Genomic DNA, 23,108 nt, shown 5'->3' on the forward strand with positions numbered 1-23,108 from the left:
AGCATTTAAGGGCCTCTGAGCTCTTGGCAGCTTGGCGTTCCCAATGAGCTCCTCTGGGAAGCTTTAACTGTGTGCAGTCGGAGCTCGAAGTCCTGAGAATTTAAACCAAACGGCCTTTTAAGCCCAACAATAAAATCCCTGCCATACAGACTAAGCTGCTTTGTGCGGTATTCATTTCTGGAGTTATAACCAGCTTCCTGTCACCAGTGCTGTGCATGGAGCTGCTCACAAATAACGGAAAACACGCCGCCGTCCTCCTGCTGTCCGCCTCCCTCTGTATAGCTAACAATTTTACGTGTTCATGAAGGTGAAGTTTTCCAGCGCTATCTGAGGTCCTCTCTGCACATGCCCAGTTCACTCCTTTTCTGTAAGTTAGTCCACATTGAGGACGATTACAGCCGAGTCCGAACAACCGAAGTGGACCCACATTCACACTGAGCCACTCTACCAAGCACACATTCTCACCCTTCACATTTCTGCAGGTCCCTCAGATTCTCACCAAAGACTGTGAAGAATTTCAATTGAGTAAGTTTCATAGAAATACAGAACCTTTGAAAACAGCATGACGACACAAAGTGTTTAGGAAGTCTCTCCTTTTCATTCCTGTCAGGTTTCAGGGCCTCTCAGCTACGATCCACACTTGATGATCTCGAGTGTGGCCTGATGTCATCAAACTGGAAATTAGATCCAGCACGAAGATCTGGACAGGCGGAGCTCTGAATGTTTAGAGGTTGAGGTCGGCTGAGGAGAAGGTGGCCTTCATCAGCACAAAGGTTAAGCTAATCAATAATCAGTTGAGGTGGCAGCTTTGAAATCGCTGCTCAGCTACACTTCATGTCCTGGACAACACTGCCACCGTGTGGACAGACAGCATAAGAGCAGCAAGTTCACAATTACTCCTAGGGTCAAAGGTCAGAGATCAGGGATTTGTTGGGTCTCATTCCCTGAAGCTGCCCGTCAGCCTCAGCAGTTTCATCACTCTTTAAGGTTCGACCAATAGAAACTGTCAGCTGATTGGTGTTTGATCACATTCATCAAAAACTAAAATGTGACCATCACAAACATCACAGTGATGTCATGTCTGGTGGATTTAGAGAGAAGGTGGATAAAAGCGCTTCAGTTCATCATCTGAGAAAATATCAAACAAGAAGAAGTCCCATTTTCTACATTTGTAAGACACCTTTAAAAGTTTAAAATCAGAATTGGATTCACGGTCCTCTGACACCCAGGCAGACCATCCTTTATTTACAGTAACTTCAGTTTATCTGATGAAAGTTTTAGCTCCAGAATATTAATTTATGTTAAGTTTGAAGCCATGTAAAAATAAATAAATAAATAAAAAAAAAAAACATGAGAGGGTGGGTCAAAGTTCAGCTCTTTAGATCAGGGGCGTCATAAGGCCCGGGCTCCAGAACCAGCCCGCCAGACAGCTTTGGAAAATATTTAGCAAATGCATTCCCCCATTCATACCACACTGAATCAATTTATAAAAATAAAAACTTAATTACCCTATAAATATGGGACAGTATGGTCTGTGTACTAACAGGACTTTATTGGTAATTTTGCTGTTCAAACTGTGCTTCATTTTTTATTCTTTAACCCTGTAATCCAATCCAACCCATCAAAGAAATATTATAATTCAGATGTTTAATAACCCTTATAACAATTGTTTTGCTATATCATGTTGTTTAAGATATATTTTGTTAGATTTTTTTTGCATCACAGTTGATACAGTGGGTGTTTTGGGCAACTTTTTGTTTACAAGAATGTGAAATTTAGACCCCCAAAAAGGTTTTGTCCATAACATTTTGAAATTATGTCAAGTATTGATCATGTTGATGAGCTCTCAGACACTCATGTAGCAAATATGATACAAATGGCATAATACGGTTAATGTGATGTGAGGACTGAGCGCCGGCAGCTCAGCGTTTGATGTTTGTGTGACAGTAAGATGGAGACAGAGACGAGGCGTCGGCTGTTCGGTCGATTCGTTTATTATTTCCCGCACAAAAACAAATACAGCTGTTTTTAGTAGAAGGTGTTTGGTCTCTTGGTGGTGAAGCGGGGTTTGTGCTGGCGGCGCAGGACCCGGTGGGGCAGGGGGAACCTGATCTTGGAGTCCTGCAGGGAAACACAAAAGTCACACGATCAGACGTTAAAGCGCCAAACAAAGGCGCTAACAGTTGTCTGTCGCCAGCTTCATGACCGCCAGGTTTAAAGATGGAGACTCGAAACCTGGAAGAGGAATCTGGCCATTGGTGTGGCGGGTTTTCAAGCTGAAGCTGACAATGGTGGCAGCAGCCCAGAGAGAGTCCCGCCTCCTGATGAGGGAGGGCAGCGAGAGGAAGACTTACGTGGAACTGCTTGATGGCGGGTCTGCGACACTTGTTGGCGGCGATCACCTGCACCTTCATGATCTGGATTGAGTGGGCACGAGCACGATGGCGAGCTCCCATGTCACGATCTGAAAGAGAGGTTAGGAGGCAGAGCTTAACAAACAGGAAGCAGCCGCTCTGTGCAGACATCTGTTGATAAAATCTTCTACGCCCTGCAAAATTAAGGGTTTTTAGGGTTTAGATAAAAATTAAACCCTAAAAACGCTCAGACGTCACCTGCTGCTCTTCGTTTCTACTAAGGTACAATTTTTAGATTCAGATGTGAGCGAAATGCTCGCCTTCCTGCTCGTTAGAGATCATTGATCAGGCGCTGGAGGAAACGGCATCAGTGATGGAACAATAATAGTTCAGTAATTTTAGATGTTTAAATTAATCCTGTTAAATAATCCAGATGATGACATTAATTCATCATTAAGCCTAAAACCTCCTTAGAGGCAGGAGTTACGTCCACACTCAGGTGTTTGACCACCAGCTGTCAGCTCAGACCAAACACACCATAGCGCTGACACACAGCTGGGTTTAGCAGCTCAAACAAAAACCAGTGAACAGGCGCTTCAGAGCGCTCGTGCGAGCTCAGCTGGACGTTGGAGCCAGGAGGTCCTTAAAACCGTGGAGAAACTGCAGGAGCACGCTCAGATGCCATGAAACTACAAAACGGAAATGATTCTGCAGATTTACTGTCCGAGGTTTCCATCGGCGCGTCCTTAGCAGAGAAATCCTCACAATGAAGAACAAGTCAGAAAAATTTAATCTGGCTGCACGCTGACCATCGTTAATTTTACTGGCGAAAACATTTCCAAGTTTTCATCAGCAAACTTTTTTCCTGACAAAAACACAACGATCAATATATCTGCCAGGAAAGCACAAAGCCAGCTCCCCATTTCTCATGAAAACACGACAAAAGGTCAAAATCTGAAATCATCTTTAATATTTTGCTGCTGTGAAAAACAGAATTCCCACTTTTGGGATTAACCGTAAACCAAGCAGATCCAAACCTCATTCTCACCGTGATCCAGGTAAATTCGTCTGATTTCTAAAAACAGTTTCTAACGGCGCCTCGTTGGCCCGCTGTTAGTACTCACAGCACTGAGTGACGGCTCCAGATGTGGTGAGGTCCCTGTACTCTCTGTACATGTTGTGGGTGCCGCTGCGGGAGTCGTAGCGCAGCCAGATGCCGAAGTTCTTCACCTTCAGAGGCGTCTTCTCGTTGACCTGACCGGAAAACACGACGAGCCATTAGACGATGTCAGAGTCGCTAACAAGGAAAAAAGAAACGAGGGTTAAACAGAGACTCACCAGGCCGCAGTAGACGATCTCTCCGGATGCCTTCTTCATCTTCCTCAGCTGAGAGACAAAGTACCAGAAGCGAGACTTGGCTACGATGTGGTTCGGGGCGAAGATCCTCATCCGGTAGAGAGGGGGGGCGGGGTTCTTAGCCGAGGGCAGCAGACGCCCAATGACCTTATACTCCCTAAGCTGTGGGAAGAAAATGAAGATGCGTCACATGTAGGTAAAATGATCAAAGCAACAACAGCGAGACAACAATAGGACATGTTGATCCCTGAATTCACTTTCAGAGGCACGACAGCAGCAGAGAAAGGCGACAAGGACCAAGTTCCTGTTCGCACGCCAGACAAAATCACGCCACGAAAACGGCGTGACCTTTGGGTTTGGGTGCGTACGGAGACATCACAAATGACACACAAGCTACAAATAACATTGCTCACTTAAACATCACCAAAAACAAACTAATAATAAAATAACAGTTTCATTTTCTTACCGCAAACACTCAAACGTGATTAAATTATCATTAAACTGACGGATCTGAGGTGTGTGTAGTGGCATTTTGGCTAAAAAACAAAAACAAAACTTTAAAATGACTTCAGTTTTATTGATATCTTAAAGCTTTTTTGAACAATTATATTTTAAACTACAAATAACACAATCCTCTAAAAATTTGTGTTTTTCTATTAAAAACAAGAATCCATAACTTTTTCCTTTTATCTTATACTTCCTCGGTGTTAGGTTGGGGTTTTTTTTGCTGTCATCATTAGCCGAAATCTTTCTTAGCATTTCCTATTTCTATCACCACCACAGGTGTGCACACACCTGCCACTGAATTACTGAGTATCTGGAGAAAACCTTAAATTGCGCTTTTTTTAAAAAGAGGTTCTGCAGCCGCTCCATTCAGTGCTTTCTATACGGATTAAAGGCAGTTCATTGAGTCCGTGTTTCAGTTTGTGCTGCCAAGCCTTTGTGTCTGTTTCTGAACACTTTTATATCAACTCCAGTTCTGGCCTACAGTGGAGAATAACTGCTGTGAGCTGGAGGAGTTTTTACGGTACTCATTCACTGACCGCACTCGCTTTGAAAAAGTAGCGATTCTACAAAAAAAAACTGTTTAAGACTTTTTAAAAACAAAAAAAAAAAGCTCCACAAAGTCCAGATATTTATAAAACAATGATTAAAAACTACAGTTCCTACTAAAAAACCGGCTCACTATGCCTGGTTAAAAAGCACGCCGATAGCTCGGGTCAGAGATGAACTCACATTAGCTGCTAACGTTAGCTTCTACTAGCGCAAATCAAGCTGCGCTGAAATTAAATCAGATTAAATATGATCAGTGCTACTGCTGGACCGCTGTCCACACCTCAAGCCGAGCTCATTTTCTCAGTGAAGGCGTGAGAGCTCGCACTCTCTCCGGCTGCAGCCCTCAGTTTGAGCCCAGTCCACATGGTGCTGACGCCATGTTGTAGACGCGAACGCACCGGGGTGAAAAGACTCAAATTGCCGCTTTAAGTCGTACTTTATGGAAATAGCTCTGCACGAGCCCATCAAACTAGACGTTATTTTATTAAATGTGCTGTTAGAAGCCGCGTGTGAAGAGTGAAAAAGTGTAAATTTAGGGTTTACGTACTGTGCCGGACGCCTTCATGGTGCCTCTCGCTCACTGCCACAGTAAAAGAGGAAGCAGCAGGGCGGAGCATGCGCACGTCAAATGGAGGGCGGAAGTTCCATAGAGGTGCCGTCCGAGTTGAGTTCCCCCCAGAAACCGAAGAAGATAAGTTATTGACCCATAATCTGTCAAACAATCTGTGTCAGCGATGGTGTGACTTCATTCTGAGGCTAAAATCTGTTTTTAATGAATATCTGACCGAGAGAGTCAAATACAACTCAGCAGCCCCGAGAGGAGGGTTAAATGGCAGGAAGCTCTGGACTGATTATAATACAAGTGATTTCTTTATTTGAAATATATCCTCTTTATAATCCTGCAGGGTTTTACCAGAATAATCATGAACACTGGACATCAAACACACAGATGTATGTTTACATATATCTGTCTATATCTTAAATAGAAAGATATAGTGCTTATCCCTATATCCTTATAAGAAAGATCAGGCTTCCTGCTGTTTAATGAACAGCAGGACGAGTCTTCAGTCAGCACATCAAAGCACGGAGGAGAAAACAGGCTCGTGGTTCAATCCCCGTTTAGAAATACTGTTTTAAGACCACAAAAATGTTACAAAATAAAGAGTTTGACCAAGATGGTTTTTCCACTGCAAGCAGGTGGAGCTGAAGAAAGAGGGCTCCACACTGATATGATCAATATGAGAGTCGATCACTCTTGATTATTGATTTATTATGTCACGCTCTGATTGGATGCCTGAGTGTGGGAGAATCAGCTGTCAGCTGTGTCCTGTCATGTGCTGTCTGAGGGAGCACATCTGTTCCACATCGATCATGGCTCAAGAGTTAGGAGTTCGCCTTGTAATCGGAAGGTTGCCGGTTCGAGCCCCAGCTTGGTCAGTCTCGGTCGTTGTGTCCTTGGGCAAGACACTTCACCCGTTGCCTACTGGTGGTGGTCAGAGGGCCCGGTGGCGCCAGTGTCCGGCAGCCTCGCCTCTGTCAGTGCGCCCCAGGGTGGCTGTGGCTACAACGTAGCTTGCCATCACCAGTGTGTGAATGTGTGCGTGAATGGGTGGATGACTGGATATGTAAAGCGCTTTGGGGTCCTTAGGGACTAGTAAAGCGCTATATAAATACAGGCCATTTACCATTTACATGCTCCTTCAGATGTTTACCTGCTGTAAAGCTGTGATCTGAACTCTTAAATTCAAAGTAAAGTGTGCACTCTTTCTTCCTGTGGCATGATTATTGTCATCACACGGTTACAGGTGTTCACATACTCATGGAATCTTTAACCTTGTATAATTAAAAGAAGAAGAAGAAGAAAAAAACAAGAAGAAGAATGTATTATCTTGGTAAATGTATTCTTTAGTGTCTTTTGACTTCATAAGAAACAGATCTAGTAATCATGGTCTATGTGCTTGCCTATAAAAGTTCATCTTTCCCATGCTGAACCCATCTTGTGACTTTCATTAAAGAAAACAAACTAGATGTTAAATCTGTGACCTCAGGAACAACACAAAGGGCCTACTGTGTTTTCTGTCCTGTTATTGTCACCTTTTAGCCTTTTGTATGCCTGATTTAAAATAAATAAAGCGGTCTTGATTCAACATCTCCATGTCAATGAATCTACTGATCTAATGACGCAAAGGCTGTGTAAGACAGAGAAAATGACAGTTCCAGCTGAACTTTAACTTTTAACCTCAAAATTAAATCCAGCCGAAATTCAGTCTGAAGCTTCTCTGCAGTCTGATTGCTTCACTGAAAAAATACATAAATAAATAAAATTAAAAAAATCAAGAAAAGATTGCACAAACAGAGGAATTAAAATGCTAATGAAATGCTCAAAATTAGAGTTAGGGTTCACTTGTTGGATCACTTGTTTTTCTCAGTCCACTCCTTTTGAATTGATGCGTGGAGCTGGCTACAGCCGAGGGGAATTCAGTTACCACATTTGACGGTAACTGTAGTTAAACTTGGGGTGCTTGCTGAGAACCCAATTTAGACTTCGTGATTAGGACTGTCTTGTTACTGGGAAACATTTTTATTCACAAATGCAGACATTTCAAAGCTAAACCATGTATAAACAGATGGCTGAATGATCTTAAACTCTTGAGTAAGTTGCTAAAACATGTAAATGACAAGAAAGCCTGTAAACTTGTTGTACTATTCAATAAGTTCAGTTTATGTTCAAAGGAGGCCTCTCTATTTGAAATGTGGATCGTGATTTCCCTTTTTATTCTCATGGTCTATGCCTATACTCTCAGATTTTACATTGCCCTTTCTTTCTTTCTTTCTTTCTTTTTCTTTCTTTCTTTCTTTCTTTCTTTCTTTCTTTCTTTCTTTCTTTCACTATTCTTTTTCTGTTCTTTTTTATCTTGTGGTAATGCTCAACCGTAACAACAACAGTTTGTTTTTGATAAAGTTCATTAAAAAAATAAATAATTAAAAAAATGTGCACGTTTTGCTGACGCAGTGACGGCGGACCCTCTTCCGGGTCACGCGCGGTGAGCCGGAAGTGATCGTGCGCGGACACGCTGCGTGCAGTGGTACTCCCGGCGGCTCTGTAAGGCGCTGACGGAGAAGAACCACCGGAGGAGGACGGTTTCATTAAGGTAGGATCTCGTCCTTCTTCTCCCCTCTGAGCTCTGTCTGTGAACTGCAAACGGGGCTGAGGCTTGCTGAGTTTTTTTGCGTGAGGCTTAAGTTGCTGTGGAGCTCGCGGAGCCGCGGGCAGGTAGCCTCACCGGGCCGTCATAAACCGGGGAAGAACCTCCCTCGGCTCCATCCGCTCCCCCGCACCGTCACAGCCGATCTAATTAAACACCTTCGGGTGAAGTCGGCGGGGTTTGGTTGAGTTTCAACCATGCGAGGAGCGCCCTCCGCCCGCCCGCGAGTTCAGCGGCTAGCTGGCGTTAGCAGCTAGTTTGTTCCGATGTGAAGGTGTTAGCTCGGAGCTAACTGACGAAGGTGGGCTTCATCCAGGAGCTGCGACATGGAGATATCCGCCTGGGGCTCAGGTGTTCGGTAGAGATGAGACCGTGTGCTGTGGGTGGTGTTTCGGTGTAAACATGGAGGCTGGAGTATTGGCCCCGTGTTGCATCACCCTCGGTCTCCGTCGTCCACAAACGCCACCCGAGCTGTCACTGCGGGCAAGAGCACTGCCAGCTCACCTGGACTGACTATCAGCTGGACACCTATTTACCTGTCATAGTACATAGCCAACGTAATTCAGTCTGTAATTTTGATTAAATCTGGTTTTATAAGAACGCTGGACAAATTCTCTAAATTGGGCCAAAAGTGAATGGAGTCTGGTAGAGAAATGCCCGTTTTCTACAGCAGATTACCCATGTGTTATTACTGTACAGCAGTGTACACATACTCGACCACGTACTTGGTTAATTTAAAAAAAAAAAAAAACGAAGCTAATTAGGTTAAGAAGAGCATCTAAACCTTTCTTTATTGAAATATAATAAAAAGTGAATGGAGTTTGGTAGAGAGGCGCCCTGTTTATCCAGCTGTGTTAATAATCAACTTAATCATCCCACTAGAGCTGGGCGATATGAGATTTTTTCATATCACGATATGGTTTTTTCATTTCAGGCGATAACGATATGTTTCACGATATAAGCCAAATAACTATATTTGTAAGATTTAAATGTGCCGTTGCTCACAAGTAAAATGTGAAATAATCAGCAGCTTGTTTTTATTTAAATATTTATTTCCCATAATAAGTTCAACAGGGTAGATGTACTTAAGGAACATGAGACTTTTTCAGATAAATAAAGGCAAATATTGCAAACTACACAAAAGGCAGCCGCTAAAGCGTTTAAGTTTCAAAATAGAACAAACGAAACAGACTAAATGTCAATTCCACTTAGAAACAAAATATTAATTCTAAAAATAAATCTTAGTTTGTTTTACAGAAGAACAGACAAAACTGACTAACTTTTGTCAATATCAAATAAACTGAGAACTAAAAGGAAATTCTCAATCTCTCCTTGTTGTATAGCTTAGCTTTTCACAGTTAACAGTTACTTTAGTCTGACAAAAGCCGAATGACGAATTAGCGCTTCCAGTCAGAGACTGAGGCTACGTCCACACGTACACGGGTATTTTTGAAAACGGAGATTTTCCGTTTTCGTTTTAAAAAATAATCCCGTCCACACATAAAGGCAGAAATGAAGGAAAACGCTGCTATGAACATGCCAAAGCAGCAGGTGGCGCTAATTCCTAACCGTGCAGAAATATTGGCCAATCAGAAGTCTAGAAGCCTCGGTGGGAAAAAGTAAACAAAGCTGGGCATAGAAGCAGAACCGAGTCGTATGTGTGGAGAGACAGTAACTGTGTGTAAATGTAAGCATTTAAACACTGCAGAGAGTAGAATTAACAGTATTGTAGAAATTCATTTCACCGAAACAATAACGTGGCGCACAGTGTGACGCATGCACCAGTTTATTGTATTTCCAGACTTGCTTTCGGCACAATTTACAGTGCACGCTACTCTGTTTTTTGTCAGACTTGAAATAGCCGAAATACCTTCACACTACGGAACTTCTATGGCTCTTCCGTTTGACAATCTCTCCGGCTTGGAACCATCATCTGTTTTCTCTTCGGTCACGCTCGGTTGATTTTTCTAGTCGGCACACTCATTTCCTCCATTACCCGCTGGCTGCTTCCCAAACAAACACACTGCGGCTTGGCACTTGTGCTATACGTAACAAGTCACGCGACGTGACGCTGCGGCTGTGATTGGTTCGGCTCTGCGCTACTTAATTTGGATTGGCTGACCTTTTTTTTTTTTTTTTTTTTTAGAGGACAAGAGCGGCGAGGTCTATCGCGATAGCTTAATTTCTCTATCGAGTAAAAGTTATATCGCGATACATATCGTTATCGTTCTATCGCCCAGCTCTACATCCCACCCTTGCTCACATGTTACTGTATCAACTATTTGATTGTTTATCATCACTACAGTGCAGAATCAAATTTCCACTAATCTGATAAAAAGGGAATGGCCTTTGGAAAGAGCCACATCTCTGGAGCCTTTCTTTTTGAGTTATTACTTTTATCTGACAACATCAGTCACATACTTTGAGTCTTTTATTCATTACATTTGTATTTACAAACAGCAACAACAAGTCTTAAGTACACAAAGGAAAGAACAACGGACAAGATTAAGAAAAGGGATAGAAATAAGCAAGAAGAGGCAGAAAAGGGAGAGGAAGAGTTTTTTTTTTAAAATGGAGGAATCAAGGGGAGAAGGAGGGAAGGAAGTAGGATATGAATGAGGGAATATAACTAAAGTAGGATGAAGGAAAGGAAGGACAAATTAAAATAAATAAAACTTTTTTTTAAATGGAGTCCATTCACTTTTTATTTAATGGAGTCTGTATGTTTTCCTGGGATTTCTGATTATTCACTAAAAATAAGTCTCTTGTGCTTCTTTAACTGTAACCTTAATAACTCTAAAGCTGATCGTGTTTCTTTGGCTTCTGTTAAAACAGTTTACCTGAACAAATGACACCTGAAACCTGTAACTGCCCTTAAATCATCTAATTAATCTGCTTCAATCTCACTAACCTGTGCTGTGACAATCGTCTCTTTCCTTGCTGCAGATGAGAGAGTTCTGGCCGGCAGCAGCAGAGAGGAGTGAACTGGCCTTGGAGGAAAGCTAACCCACGAATGGCCTGCCAGTCTGTCGCTGTAGTCATGGACGAGCAGGCCCTGCTGGGGCTCAACCCGAACGCCGATGCCCGCTACAGGCAGAGGGTGAGGCACTACCACACATCGCCACTGATACCCCCCACCCACACACCCAAAACAGTCACAAAAATCAAGCAGGATGGGTTTACAGATGCATGAGTTGAAAATGGTTCAAAGATGACACGTCAGGAGCTGAAAGTAGTAAATCTTACTCAATGTCACGGGTACTTTAACAGAAGTAACGCAGCAAAAATGAGGTTAATCAGTGGAGTGAAGGAAGAGTCTGGGTACTGAAGCTTCAGGTTGTTCAGAGGATCTGGAGGAATAATCACGAGATCAGGTTTAAATCTCTGCTAGAGAACGAGGATGCTCTGCACCATGAATGCATCCGGCCAGCCTGACAGATTATCTGCCACTTTCACTTCATCCTGCAGGTGTTTACAGGTCTTTTCTCACTGTGTTTGTGTTTGAGCTGGTACAAAACTGCATTCAGTCATACTTAAACACGCTGAAGACACTTCTGTTGCTCCGTTTCAAAGATGAGACACAAACCACACGGTGCAGAGCTTCCAGAAACACAACTTCTTAGTTAAAGACAGCGTTCAGGTGCTGAACTGGCCTGCTAAAAAAAACATCTGGAGCTTCATCAGCGTCCAATAGAAACAAGATAAGCAGAGCACACTCAGATCAAAACCTGACATCAGCACCAGTAAACCCTCTGCGGATGTAAAGGTGCAGGAGAGGAGGAGGTGTGAGAGCTGCTTGAGTAGAGCAATAGCTGGTGATGTCATTGATGTCGCCCTTCTGTGTATTTCCAGGCTATCGCTTACTTCGAGCAGCTGAAGGAGTCTCAGGACGCTTGGGAGGTTTGTGCTGAGGCTCTCGCCAAAGGGATTTACAGGTGAGTGCCCCGCCCACACACCACAGGTGTGTTAGAGTCGTACCTGCAGCTGTTAAATGCATTTCTGTGTTTCAGTGATGACCACGTCAAATTCTTCTGCTTCCAAGTCTTGGAGCATCAGATCAAGTTCAGGTGAGAAAGAAGCTTCTTCACACGTGATCACATGATGAGTATTACCTGCTGGAGCTGCTCTCACGTGTGTGTGTGTGTGTGTGTGTGTGTGTGTGTGTGTGTGTGTATTACAGACATTGCAGTTTGAGTGCTGTTCAGCAGCAGCTCATCAGAGAGACTCTAATGAAGTGGCTCCAGTTTCAGGTATGTCACAACTTTGTGCCAGTTTAAACATCACAGTAATGTTCACTGTTTTAGTGGTGCAGATTTGAGCCTCGCTCACATCTCCTCACAGACTCGCTGTCACGTCTTTCGTCTCTTCCTCTTCCCCGCAGCTGATGAACACTCAGCCCGAGAAGGCCTTCATCAGGAACAAGGCAGCACAGGTGTTCGCCCTCACCTTCGTCATGGAGTACATGACTCTGTGGCCCAAGTTCTTCTTCGACATCCTGTCCCTGGTGGGTCTGAATCCCCACGGAGTCGACATCTACCTGAGGACACTGATGGCCATCGACGCCGAGGTGGTGGACAGAGACATCCTGCACACGCCGGAGGTCAGAAAGCGGATCATGATGGGAAAACTTTTGGTGGTGTTTTATATTTGTTGCTGAGTTAGAGAAGGAGAGCAGGCTGATGTGGGAGGAAGAAGCCTCTGCAGGAAAGGAAACCCGCAGAGCTCTGGCCCACACGTTACTCACAAAAACAGACTGGTTTCTAAGGAAGAGTGGTCACATGACCCAACAGGAAATGTGTCATAGGAAGCGTTTGTAGCTTTGGTGATGATTTCGCTGCATGTATTCCTGCAGGAGACTCGCAGGAACACGCTGATCAAAGACAGCATGAGGGAGCAGAGCATCCCCAGCCTGGTGGAGTCCTGGTTCCAGATCCTGCAGACGTACCAGCAGTCCCACCCTGAGCTCACCTGTCAGTGCTTGGAGGTGGTCGGAGCCTACGTGTCCTGGATCGACCTCAACCTCATCGCCAATGACAGGTCAGAACAAGCACGGGGAGAGGCGTCGTATACATGATTTCTGACCCTTGGCCATCACGTCTCACCTGTTTTTGTGTTTTCAGGTTCGTGAACCTGCTGCTGAGCCAGATGTCCATGGAGGAGCTGAGGGAGGAGGCCTGCGACTGCCTGTTTGAAATCGTCAACAAGGGAATGGATCCAGTGGACAAAACCAAGCTGGTAGAGTCTCTGTGCCAAGTGCTACAGTCAGCAGGCTTCTTCAACGTGGAGCAGGTTAGAGTTACCATGGATACAAGGAACACGCCCATCACAGCCACAGAGGCTCACGAGGGTCCTGAAAATGTCTGACAGTGACTTAAAGCACCGTTCTGCTGTTTTTATAAATATTTCCAGCTGTGACTTAAATGTAAACATGAAACATTTCCATCGTCCATCCATCATCGTTGTTCACAGCCTGTCCAGAGCTAATCAAAAGACACCAAGTGAAGAATAGCTGCTGTAGATCATCGTTTAACACAAGAATATTTTACTTAAAGGAAAAAAGCAGCAACACTGAGGCCTCAGTTCTACAAAAACTCAGTGTTTATGAAAGGAGGATTTGGTGTTTGTGGTCTGACAGCTGGTTCGTTAAACATGTATCAGTTTAAAAATTGATTTTGTTTTCTTAAGTTTGCAGCGCTGAACTGTTCCTGCAGAATGTGTTTCCGTTACAGCTTCATGTTTATGTTTCCTCTTCCTGTCCCCTTTAGGAGGAGGATGTGGACTTCCTGGCCAAGTTCTCACGGCTGGTGAACGGCATGGGTCAGAGTCTGGTGCTGAGCTGGACCAAGCTGGCAAAAACCGGCAACGTGAAGGATGCAGCGGAGACGCTGCAGGCCGTGGAGGCCAAAGTGCCTCTGCTGCTGCAGCTGCTGGTGCACGAGGATGACGACATCTCGGCAAACATCGTGGGCTTCTGCTACGAGTACCTGCACGTCCTCAAACAGGTGAGGCTTCTGAGGCCCGGGCAGCTTTTCTAACTTTTAGGAACAAGTTTAAAAGTGAGAACATGTTAAAAATTAGGGACCTTCGGGTCTCACAGCAGTGGTTTAAAATGTTCTGAGGTTGTTTTCTGTTCATAGCTTCCTCAGCTGACGGACCAGCAGAAAGCGAACATCGAGGTGAGTCTCTGAGCGCGCTCAGTGCATTCTCACGTCTTTATCTGAGGGCAAATCATTAAAAAGTTTTCTCGCTGTCACCATAGGCCATCATGCTCGCTGTAATGAAAAAACTCACGTACGATGACGAGTACAACTTTGAGAACGAGGTGAGTTTCTGTTTCTTCCTCTGTGAGGGCGGGGCAGAGCGGCAGGCATTACACCTGCTGTTGTTGTTTCTCAGGGCGAGGACGAGGCAATGTTTGTGGAGTACAGGAAGCAGCTGAAGATGCTTTTGGATCGACTCGCTCAGGTTTCACCGGAGCTGCTGCTGGAAGCCGTCCGCCGCGTCTTCACCAACACGATGCAGTAAGAAATGTTTTGATTTGTTTAGAGAGGTGGGAAAAACGCAGCTGCCATGTTTCAGCTGTAATGTCTCCTCTTAGGAACTGGCAGACAGCACCCTTCATGGAGGTGGAGGTCGCCATCAGGCTGCTCTACATGCTGGGTGAGGCCTTACCGGCGGCGCATGGTGCCCACTTCTCTGGAGACACGGCCAAGACGAGCGCCCTGCAGGACATGATGAGGACGGTGAGTCACATGACCGCTCGGCTGTGGTTCGGCGTCTGTGTGGCAAAATTTTAAACGCGTTTTCTTTTTGAACCCTTAGCTGGTTTCCTGCGGTGTCAGCAGCTACCAGCACACCTCCGTCGCTCTGGAGTTCTTTGAAACGGTTGTGCGATACGACAAGTTCTTTATCGTGGAGCCACAGCACATTCCTGGCGTGCTGATGGCGTTCCTGGACCAGCGAGGCTTGAGACACAACAGCCCGAAGGTCCGCAGCAGGGTGGCCTACCTGTTCTCCAGATTCATCAAAACCCTACAGTGAGTCCAGCTTCACTTGCTGCACAATATCACATGTTTCAGTTTCTAATGGCAAGCCGTTGCCATTGGAAGCCATGTGATGCCGTTGATGCGGCAACAGGCTTCACAAGTGTGCGCTACACCAAGAATAACTCCACCACAACAAAATGTGATGTTTACACAGAAAACAGCAAAACTACAACCTGAGAAAATATTGTTTCATAAACTCTTTGAGCTGTACCAGCTTCTTTTTAACGTAATAAAACAGAAACTACAGCTGTCATTTCGTTCACAGTAGCCATGGAAACACAAACTGTTAGATCAGATTTGTGAGTTTCTTGTGGTTGCCAGCAGGTAGATTAACAGCAGTGGTGAGTCCACACATCACAAACATTTAGGATGAGTTTTATTGTCGTGTGGATGACAGCGTCCGGAGGGGGACGCACTGAACATGTGCAAACTTTTGTATGTAAAACTACATGTCTAGCCATGTTTTTAAAAAATAATTTGTAATATTTAGTCTTTTGAAATCAGATGATTCTTTTTCTTTCTATATTACCACAAAGACAAAAAAGACATGAAACGTGTGAGCAAGTTGCCCTCTGACGCTGAACCTGTTCATAACTCAGGCTGGAGTCAAGTTCAGTGGTCTATGATGACTGTTTCGATCTGTCGGCTTTATCAGGTTTTGACCTCCAGCTTTCACTGGTGTGGCTCTCAGCTGTTTACCCATTTATTAAGATTTCTAACCTCCGCTCTGGTCATGAGTAGAAAGAATGATGCTAAGGAACTTAGCCTCAATCTGGAAGGCAGAGTGAGGTGGATCTGACCAGGAGGCCCCCTCAGTGAGGCCTTAAGGCCCCGAGGCGTCTGCTCAGGCTGCTCCATGACAGAAATATAGAATGACACTCATTACAGTCGGATGTGAATCTAATGTAGTTAATGAATCCATGAACGAAGAGTCTGATTTAAGAAAGAACATACGAATGATTGAAAATACGCTCAGTTGACTTTAAAACCCAGTGTTCGTTTACCGCTCTCTGTTGGCAGTAAACACATGAATGCCTTCGTCGAGGACATCCTGACGAGGATTCAGGACCTGCTGGAGCTCACTCCACCTGTGAGTATCACAACACCACCTCTTCTTGCTGTTTCCTCCTCCTATACTAACTCATGCATTTCTCTGTCTAGGAAAACGGTTTCCCGGCACTCCTGACCAGCGACGACCAGCTCTTTATGTTTGAGGCAGCCGGCATCCTCATCGTCAACAGCGAGAGCCCTGTGGAGAGGAAGCAGGCACTGATGAGGAGCCTGCTGACACCGCTGATGGACGCCTTCCGCCTGCTACTCACCAAACTCCCCCAGGAGACTGAGGAGGAGCGTCAGACCGCCCTCGCCGACTGCCTGAGTCACGCCGTCGGCTTCGCCAGGTGAGAATCCATCAACGATCTATTTATTATTCTGTCCACCGCCACGGCGTGCTACTCACCTCGCCACCGTCTGTGGCATTTCAGCCGGACCAGCAAAGCTTTCAGCAACAAGCAGACAGTGAAGCAGTGTGGCTGCACCGAGGTTTACCGGGACTGCCTGCAGGCCTTCCTGCCCGCACTCAGCTGCCCCGTGCAACGGAGCGTGCTGCGCAGCTCCGTGCGCTCGTTCCTGCACCGCATGATCATCTGCATGGAGGAGGAGGTGCTGCCCTTCGTCCCCGCTGCCTCAGAGCACATGCTGAAGGACTGCGAGGCCAAAGATCTACAGGAGTTCATCCCGCTCATCAGCCAGATCACTGCCAAGTTTAAGGTAAGCCGCCGCTGAACCAGCACCAAACCTTCCTGCACACTCTGACCGCATCCTTAACAAACTTCTCCTGTTGCCACGGCAGCGGCAGGTGTCTCCCTTCCTGCAGCAGATCTTCATGCCCCTCGTCCTTGCCATCTTCGAGGTTCTGGCACGCCCGGCAGAAGAGAACGACCAGACAGCGGCACTGGAGAAGCAGATGCTGAGGAGGAGTTACTTCAGCTTCATCCAGACCATCGCAGGAAGTGGGATGAACGAGGTGATGGCCAATCAGGGTGAGCGCCACTCAGCATGCCAAGAAACACGTAGACACAGAAGTAGGGTCTGAACCTCACAGGGGAGGGCTCATTCAGGGAAAGGAAGCATAGAAGGAATGATGGGAAAAGGAAGGAGAGAAAATGGATTAGGAACAAGGAAGTACAAAGGAAGAAGGGAAGGAATGAAGGGAAAAAAAGAGATGGTAGGAAGAAGGAAACAAATGAGGAAAGGAAACAAGAGGAGAAAACGGTCCAGAATATTTTTTTCTTATTATACTTAAAATGAAAGAACAGGCCAAAGTTAAATGTTTTGTTTCCAGGGGCAGAAAACATGGAGCGCATCGTGTTCACCATCATTCAGGGCGCTGTCGACTTTCCCGACCCCATCGCGCAGAAGACCTGCTTCATCATCCTCACCAAACTGGTGGAGCTGTGGGGTGAGTCTGAAACATGACCTCGACAGGAAGTCGTGTCCTGTGAGCAGGAAGCTCGTTTTCTGTCGCTCCCTGCTGGTCAATACAGGGTGTGAGCTTCACTCTTCTTCTTCTGCAGGAGGTAAAGACGGCATGGTGGGCTTCCCCGACTTTATCTACAAACACATCGTCCCAGCCTGTTTCCTGGCTCCCCTCAAACCAACCTTTGACCTCTCAGATGCACAGACGGTCCTGGTGAGTTTCTTTAATTCCACCTTTAATAAAAAAAAAAATCGCGTTTTGGTGACAAGCCTCAACTGTTTTCTTTTTTTCAGGTTCTGTCGGAGTGCGCTCTCACACTGAAGATGATTCATCTCAAACGGGTAAAAATGTGTTTTTGTGGTTGACCAAGCTTTGTTATGTGTCACCGCGCTTCCGCTTGAACACGTGCTGTTTTTGTTTCAGGGACTCGAATTCATCCAGTTCTTGCAGCAGGAGTACCTGCCATCACTCCAGGTGGCCCCGGAAATTTCACAGGTCAGAAAAGCTTAAACCCTGACGTTCAAAAACACCTCGAGACGTGTTCCTTTATTTATGTTCAGTTTTATTCATTTCAAAGTGTTTCCTTATTTAAATATGTTTAATAATTTTGTTCTTGCATTTTTTTCCCTCCCTTGATAGTTTCTTGTTGGTATCGTAATATATAGTTTGACCCTGCTGACTCTCCGTACTTTGGACGAACTGTGGTTGAACGTTACCTAGTGTTTGACGTTGGACAGGTGGGTGTGTCAGAAAGCCTGCTAACAGTTTGTCTTTTATTTTATCCATCAGGAGCTCTGCCAGGTTCTCCAGCAGCCTGACGTCAAAGTCCTGAAAAACTACATTAAGGTACGAGTTGTTGTTCTTTCTTGGTTTACGGCCGAGTTCACCTGTTTCATTTCTACTAATGACCTTTTTTTATGTCAACAGGCGTTCTTCCAGCGAGGAAAACTGTAGGGAAAAAACCTGGAAGTTCACGGGGACTGAAGGACTCTTCACAGGAAGTGGTCATACTGCCACTCAACAATTGAAAAATACAGGACCTTAGCATAGGCGCTGCTCTTGCACTTAGAATTAAATGCATAACAAAGCCCAGCTTGTCTAAGTCGGGGACGTGGAACGAAGCCTGGTGAAACCCCTCCCTCTGAGATCAGCAGATGTGCAGGAGCGCCACGTCTGCTCAGAAACGTGGAGAACTTTGTGGACGCCATGAGGAAAGGGCTTTTTTTTTTTTTTTTTTCCTTTTTCAGGAGAGGATGCCTCTTGTCGGGAAAAGATTGGGTAATTATCCTCAGTGACCTTCTAGGTTAGAAGAATCAATAGCTTTACACTCACATTAGAAACCACATTTCAGAACAGGCTAGACTGAGTTTTAGAAGAAGGAAGAATAAAAAGGGCTGACGCATTATTCTTATTTAAAATGTGGCTTTTTGTTTTGTTTTTTTTTAAACATACATGCTGAGGAGTGAACGGTTGGTTTTAGGTTTGAAGTGAAACGTTACAGCCCGACTCGATCTGCAGATCAAGTATTATCTTGTTACCTGATCAGACGGAGATCCTCGGCGTGGATTTTAAAACCGAAGACACCACATTTTTGTTTGCTGGATGTGGCTGACTTTTTTTTTTTTTTCAAATTTCAGATGGAAATGAAAATGTAATGGAGGAACAAAGTGTAAATAAGAGAATAAGATGTTAAAAATGTAAATAAAATTCCTAGGTTTAGTTTCTTTTTGTTTTTTAAATATTCATTCCCATCTGGAAACCATGTGCGGAGGCCCATTTATGCCAGGGAAAAAAATGTAATATAAAAGTGAAAATTTCCGATTTGTGGCATCAAAAGTTTATACAAAAAATTAAATATGCGTTCTTAAAACTTTTTGTTTATAAATCAATGGAGTATTCAATTAAATTCACTTTCAGAATGAACATTTTATTCCAGGTATTTTCTTATAAATGCAACTTGATGAGTATTAACACAATTTTGTATTGGTTTTTTGAATTTTCTTTTTGGTTACCTTATGGGGACTCAATGCGTAAAAATTTTGTTTTACATAATTTCATAAAAAGTGAATATTTAAACTTACTATAAAGCGTGACTTTAAAGTAAAACTATAAATTTCACCGATGTAACTTTTACACAAAACATTTGACCCACACCATTAGTTTTACTACTTCAATACAAAAATCATGTAAATTGAATTAATCAGTACATGGTTATATTTATTATTGCACTGACACATCTTTAAAAAAAAACATTTCGTTTGATAAATTTAAAAATTACAATTTGCAAAGGTTGCAAGTTACTCTGTTGTGACTTAAAAGCTTGCTGTGGCTTTTTGTTTGGTTTTTTTTCTCGACCTTAAAGTCACAGTTTTAGGTTGTTTGAAATTAAAAATTTAACAGGTCTGATCTGAAAGTAAACATAAATATGTTTATTATTCCAAAAGTTTATCCGGTTATTAACTGCTTTGATGTATTTAGTCAAACATGAGTGACTTTTTTTTTTTTGATTGAGTAATTAACATTTTTGATGCAGTTTCTCAATATTTTGAGGTTTGCTGTATTCAGTTAAGTTGTGAGTTTCTATGACTTTCATAGATTTTACATTATTCATATCATCAATTTATTAATTAAATATTTTGTTCTAGTCTCTTATAGTTTAACGTTTGGCAATTGAAAAATGTTTTTTCGGGGAAGAAATGACTTATTCTGAGTATTTGTACTTTTGATGCCTCAAATCTCAAAATCTAAAACTTGAAAAAAAATCTGAACAATAATAAATGTAATCTAGCATTGAAATTGTTGTGATTTATTCAGTAATGCTGATTTACCAAACTTAAAATTTGAATCTGTTCATCTCTAATTTGGACAACTTTCATTCCTTTTTCTTGGCATATGAGGACCGTAGAAATCACAACTAAATCATGCGTATCTCCTGTAAAAACAGACCATTGCTGTTTGCAGAAGCAGCTCGATTAATTTTATATTGCAGTGACAATTCAGGACAATTCATTATGCAACACTTTTACTGTGAAGGAGCTGCTAAACAGTTATAACTGTCCTGAAACAGCAACAATCTGTACAGATGCTCTTCACACCTCCAGATTTTGTGACACCCTGGAAATATTTCCAATGTTTGAATAAGTCGGTGTGTTCATCGTAATTTGCTGTAATTTTCCTGAAACTTTGCCTTTGGACAACCTGCTGAGAAAGTGCCTGAAATTGTTGGTTCCAGTTAAAAGGGGACATCTTACACTCTCAAGAAATCCAGCGGGGGAAAAAATCTAATCAACGATAGTAATTTTTTTTTTTTCTATAAAGAAAAGGCTCCGTAATTTACCCAAAAAGCGAATGTTTATTTGAGGAGTAACAGTTGTCAGCTGCGTATTAACACGGATTGAATTGGATGTACAGTTTGCCAATTAATGCTGCAGAACGGATTTGATGACAACAAAAATCTAATGAAATGTCATTAAATCATTGTTTACCTTTTCAGTTAACTGTAATACAGTTGTTTTTTCTCCTCTGTGGTGAATTTAAAGATGCTATCTCTTCAAACAATATCTGATATTAATGCATATGAAATAAAAAGAAAAACATTTGCTTTATTAGACAAATACAAATATCACATTCATAGTGAGCCTGAACTAAAATGTGAATATTTTCAGCTTTTTTAAAAAAAAAAAATCGTAAATAGTTTATTTTTGGCAGATGTGGGCTTCCATAGACCTAGCAAAGTGCTAGTGGTCTAAATACATGGTTTAACGCAGGGCAATTGGTTTCTGGCTCTGATATAATCCACCTCAGTTCTCTGGTGATATGAAAGAACTCACTCAATAATGTTAGGTTAATAAAAGCTGCCAAGCTAAGTACGCGAAAACAGTTAGCCTGCTTAGCTACAAATATCTGTGGTTAGAAATTATTTTATTAGCATTTTGAACGTTATGTCCCATTTATAAATTGACCAGAGTGTTGTTACCGCAACTTTAACCCAGCTTAGTATAAATAGCTAAAGAGGCCTGTTACCTAATTAAAGGTAGATTTTAGTTTTATCTGGTTTAGCTAACAAGCTAATGCTAATTGCTGCTAAAACAAAGATCTGACATTTCTATATTTTTATCCAAAAAAAATCCATTGTTATTGAAATTATTTACAGTAGTTATTAAATGTGTGGGTTTTTTGTCTTTGGTTTTTTTTTTGTCAGTGTAGGCTAGGCTTGCGGTTCCTCCCATTTCAATTTCCGCGTTATGTTAAGCTAGGCTAAAAGGATCTATAGGGTACAGGGTTTTGTTTTGTTTGTTTTTTTTTTTTGGGGGGGGGTACCTGTTTTTAAAAGGCTTCAAATGTTTTATTCCTAATTAATAACAATGAAAATTAAACATAACCATGATGATGTTAGTATATCACAAAGATGGTCAAAGCTAAAACGATGTAAAAAGCAAACAAAAAAAAAAAAAAAACCAACATTACAGTGGCTGCTTATACCCTTTGTAATGTTAGCTATGTTGACTGGTAGCTGTTTTGATGACACGCTGATTAGCAGTTTCTCTGATTTCGTTTCCCTTGATTTCAGTCTTTGTGCTAAACTAAACTAATTGCAGTTTGGATTTGGATTTTCTCAATTCTATTTGCAGACTGTAAATTTCTTAGCAACATATAAAAGCCACATTCCGCCACTGAAAATTTAAAAAAGGTCCCAGCGTTGATACAAAAATGCACTCAAGTTGTCTTCTATAGAAATACAAAAACATTTATTAAATGTCAGGGGTTTTTGGGGGGGGAGTTGGGTTTTTGTTTTTTTAGGTGACCTTTCTTTTAAAAGAATGTCTGTAGCGAAATTAAAACTTTCCTTCAGGGAGATGCTCAGCTGGATTTTACTCCAAGTCTGAGAGTTTACTGTTTAGCTTAGCTTAGCATAAAGACTGTAAATGACTAGCTTAGCTCTGTCCAAAGTAAAACTACACCTGATGAGCACCTGTTTCTAATGACTGTAAATGAAAGACTGGAATTATTGCTTGTTTAATATCTCCCTTTCTGAAAATGCCGAACGCTTTTAAAAAACACTCAGCTGTTACACTAACACCAGGATCTACACCTTGTAGTCTCTATAGAAAAATGTGCACCTCCACATGTTGTTCATGCCCCATCAGCTTGAAGTGACTTTTTTATACCGTAGAAGTATTCACGCCGACACTAAGGGTCAGCTCTGCAAATCCGTCAACCCACAAAAAAGCAGAATCAGGTTTTTTGTTTTGTTTTTTAATTTAAAGGATTTAATGGATGTTTGAATTTTCAGGTTATATTTTCCTGTAAGTGGTCCTGAGCAGAGAGAGGAGAACTGAAAAATTGCCAAATAAATACATTTTATTGATGGTGAAATGTGTTGACTTTTATTTTTGAACCTTCTGTTTGAATGTCCATAAAAAAAGTGTTCACTAATCAGCCACCTCATCCTTTTTTTATTTATATATCTGGATAAAGATGCAGTAAAAGTTCAGAAATTGGCTTCATTTTATATGATGTATGGAGGTATATTCGTGCCACAATAGCTAAGCAAAGTTTACAACTAAGATGTATATTAATAATATTGACAAAGTGAAGTATTTGTAAATTA

At 42.7% G+C, this 23,108-nt stretch overlaps 2 protein-coding genes and 1 non-coding gene across 3 annotated transcripts; 1 reads left to right on the forward strand and 2 right to left on the reverse strand.

Moving 5' to 3' along the window:
• Positions 1 to 1,978: 1,978 nt before the first annotated feature.
• Positions 1,979 to 5,435, reverse strand: rpl18a (ribosomal protein L18a). The gene is made up of 5 exons (XM_005936359.2): positions 5,314 to 5,435; positions 3,693 to 3,872; positions 3,479 to 3,608; positions 2,355 to 2,464; positions 1,979 to 2,121 (listed from the first exon to the last, which is right to left on the reverse strand). Exons 1-5 carry the CDS (start codon positions 5,329 to 5,331, stop codon positions 2,029 to 2,031), a joined length of 531 nt encoding a protein of 176 aa, XP_005936421.1. The 5' UTR covers positions 5,332 to 5,435; the 3' UTR covers positions 1,979 to 2,028.
• LOC121815422 lies at positions 3,946 to 4,077 on the reverse strand. The gene has a single exon (XR_006055083.1). It is a non-coding gene; the product is annotated as a small nucleolar RNA SNORA68 (small nucleolar RNA).
• A 2,357-nt stretch (positions 5,436 to 7,792) lies between the features above and the next one.
• xpot (exportin, tRNA (nuclear export receptor for tRNAs)) lies at positions 7,793 to 22,147 on the forward strand. Its single transcript, XM_005936360.3, has 24 exons — positions 7,793 to 7,918; positions 10,919 to 11,072; positions 11,825 to 11,907; positions 11,983 to 12,039; positions 12,153 to 12,222; positions 12,354 to 12,572; positions 12,825 to 13,009; positions 13,093 to 13,261; positions 13,738 to 13,974; positions 14,110 to 14,148; positions 14,232 to 14,294; positions 14,369 to 14,493; positions 14,571 to 14,715; positions 14,795 to 15,009; positions 16,039 to 16,108; positions 16,180 to 16,418; positions 16,503 to 16,788; positions 16,871 to 17,060; positions 17,363 to 17,479; positions 17,595 to 17,710; positions 17,791 to 17,838; positions 17,921 to 17,992; positions 18,287 to 18,343; positions 18,425 to 22,147. The coding sequence occupies exons 2-24, from the start codon at positions 10,986 to 10,988 to the stop codon at positions 18,449 to 18,451; spliced, it is 2,916 nt and encodes a 971-aa protein (XP_005936422.1). The 5' UTR covers positions 7,793 to 7,918; positions 10,919 to 10,985; the 3' UTR covers positions 18,452 to 22,147.
• The last annotated feature ends 961 nt before the right edge of the window (positions 22,148 to 23,108 follow it).

This window comes from Haplochromis burtoni, unplaced genomic scaffold (genome assembly GCF_018398535.1).
Source record: "Haplochromis burtoni strain Fernald_Lab_line unplaced genomic scaffold, NCSU_Asbu1 Contig_210, whole genome shotgun sequence".
In the NCBI taxonomy this organism is placed as follows: Eukaryota; Metazoa; Chordata; class Actinopteri; order Cichliformes; family Cichlidae; genus Haplochromis; species Haplochromis burtoni.

Excerpts from the sequence above, each read along its gene's own strand:
- rpl18a (XM_005936359.2), bottom strand. Across the intron at positions 3,609-3,692 it reads AGATCGTCTACTGCGGCCTG|GTCAACGAGAAGACGCCTCT; the intron begins GTGAGTCTCTGT and ends TTTTCCGGTCAG. Across the intron at positions 2,122-2,354 it reads CCGCCATCAAGCAGTTCCAC|GACTCCAAGATCAGGTTCCC; the intron begins GTAAGTCTTCCT and ends GTTTCCCTGCAG.
- xpot (XM_005936360.3), top strand. The coding sequence starts at position 10,986 with ATGGCCTGCCAGTCTGTCGCTGTAGTCATGGACGAGCAGGCCCTGCTG. Across the intron at positions 13,262-13,737 it reads GCTTCTTCAACGTGGAGCAG|GAGGAGGATGTGGACTTCCT; the intron begins GTTAGAGTTACC and ends TGTCCCCTTTAG. Across the intron at positions 14,494-14,570 it reads GTCTTCACCAACACGATGCA|GAACTGGCAGACAGCACCCT; the intron begins GTAAGAAATGTT and ends GTCTCCTCTTAG.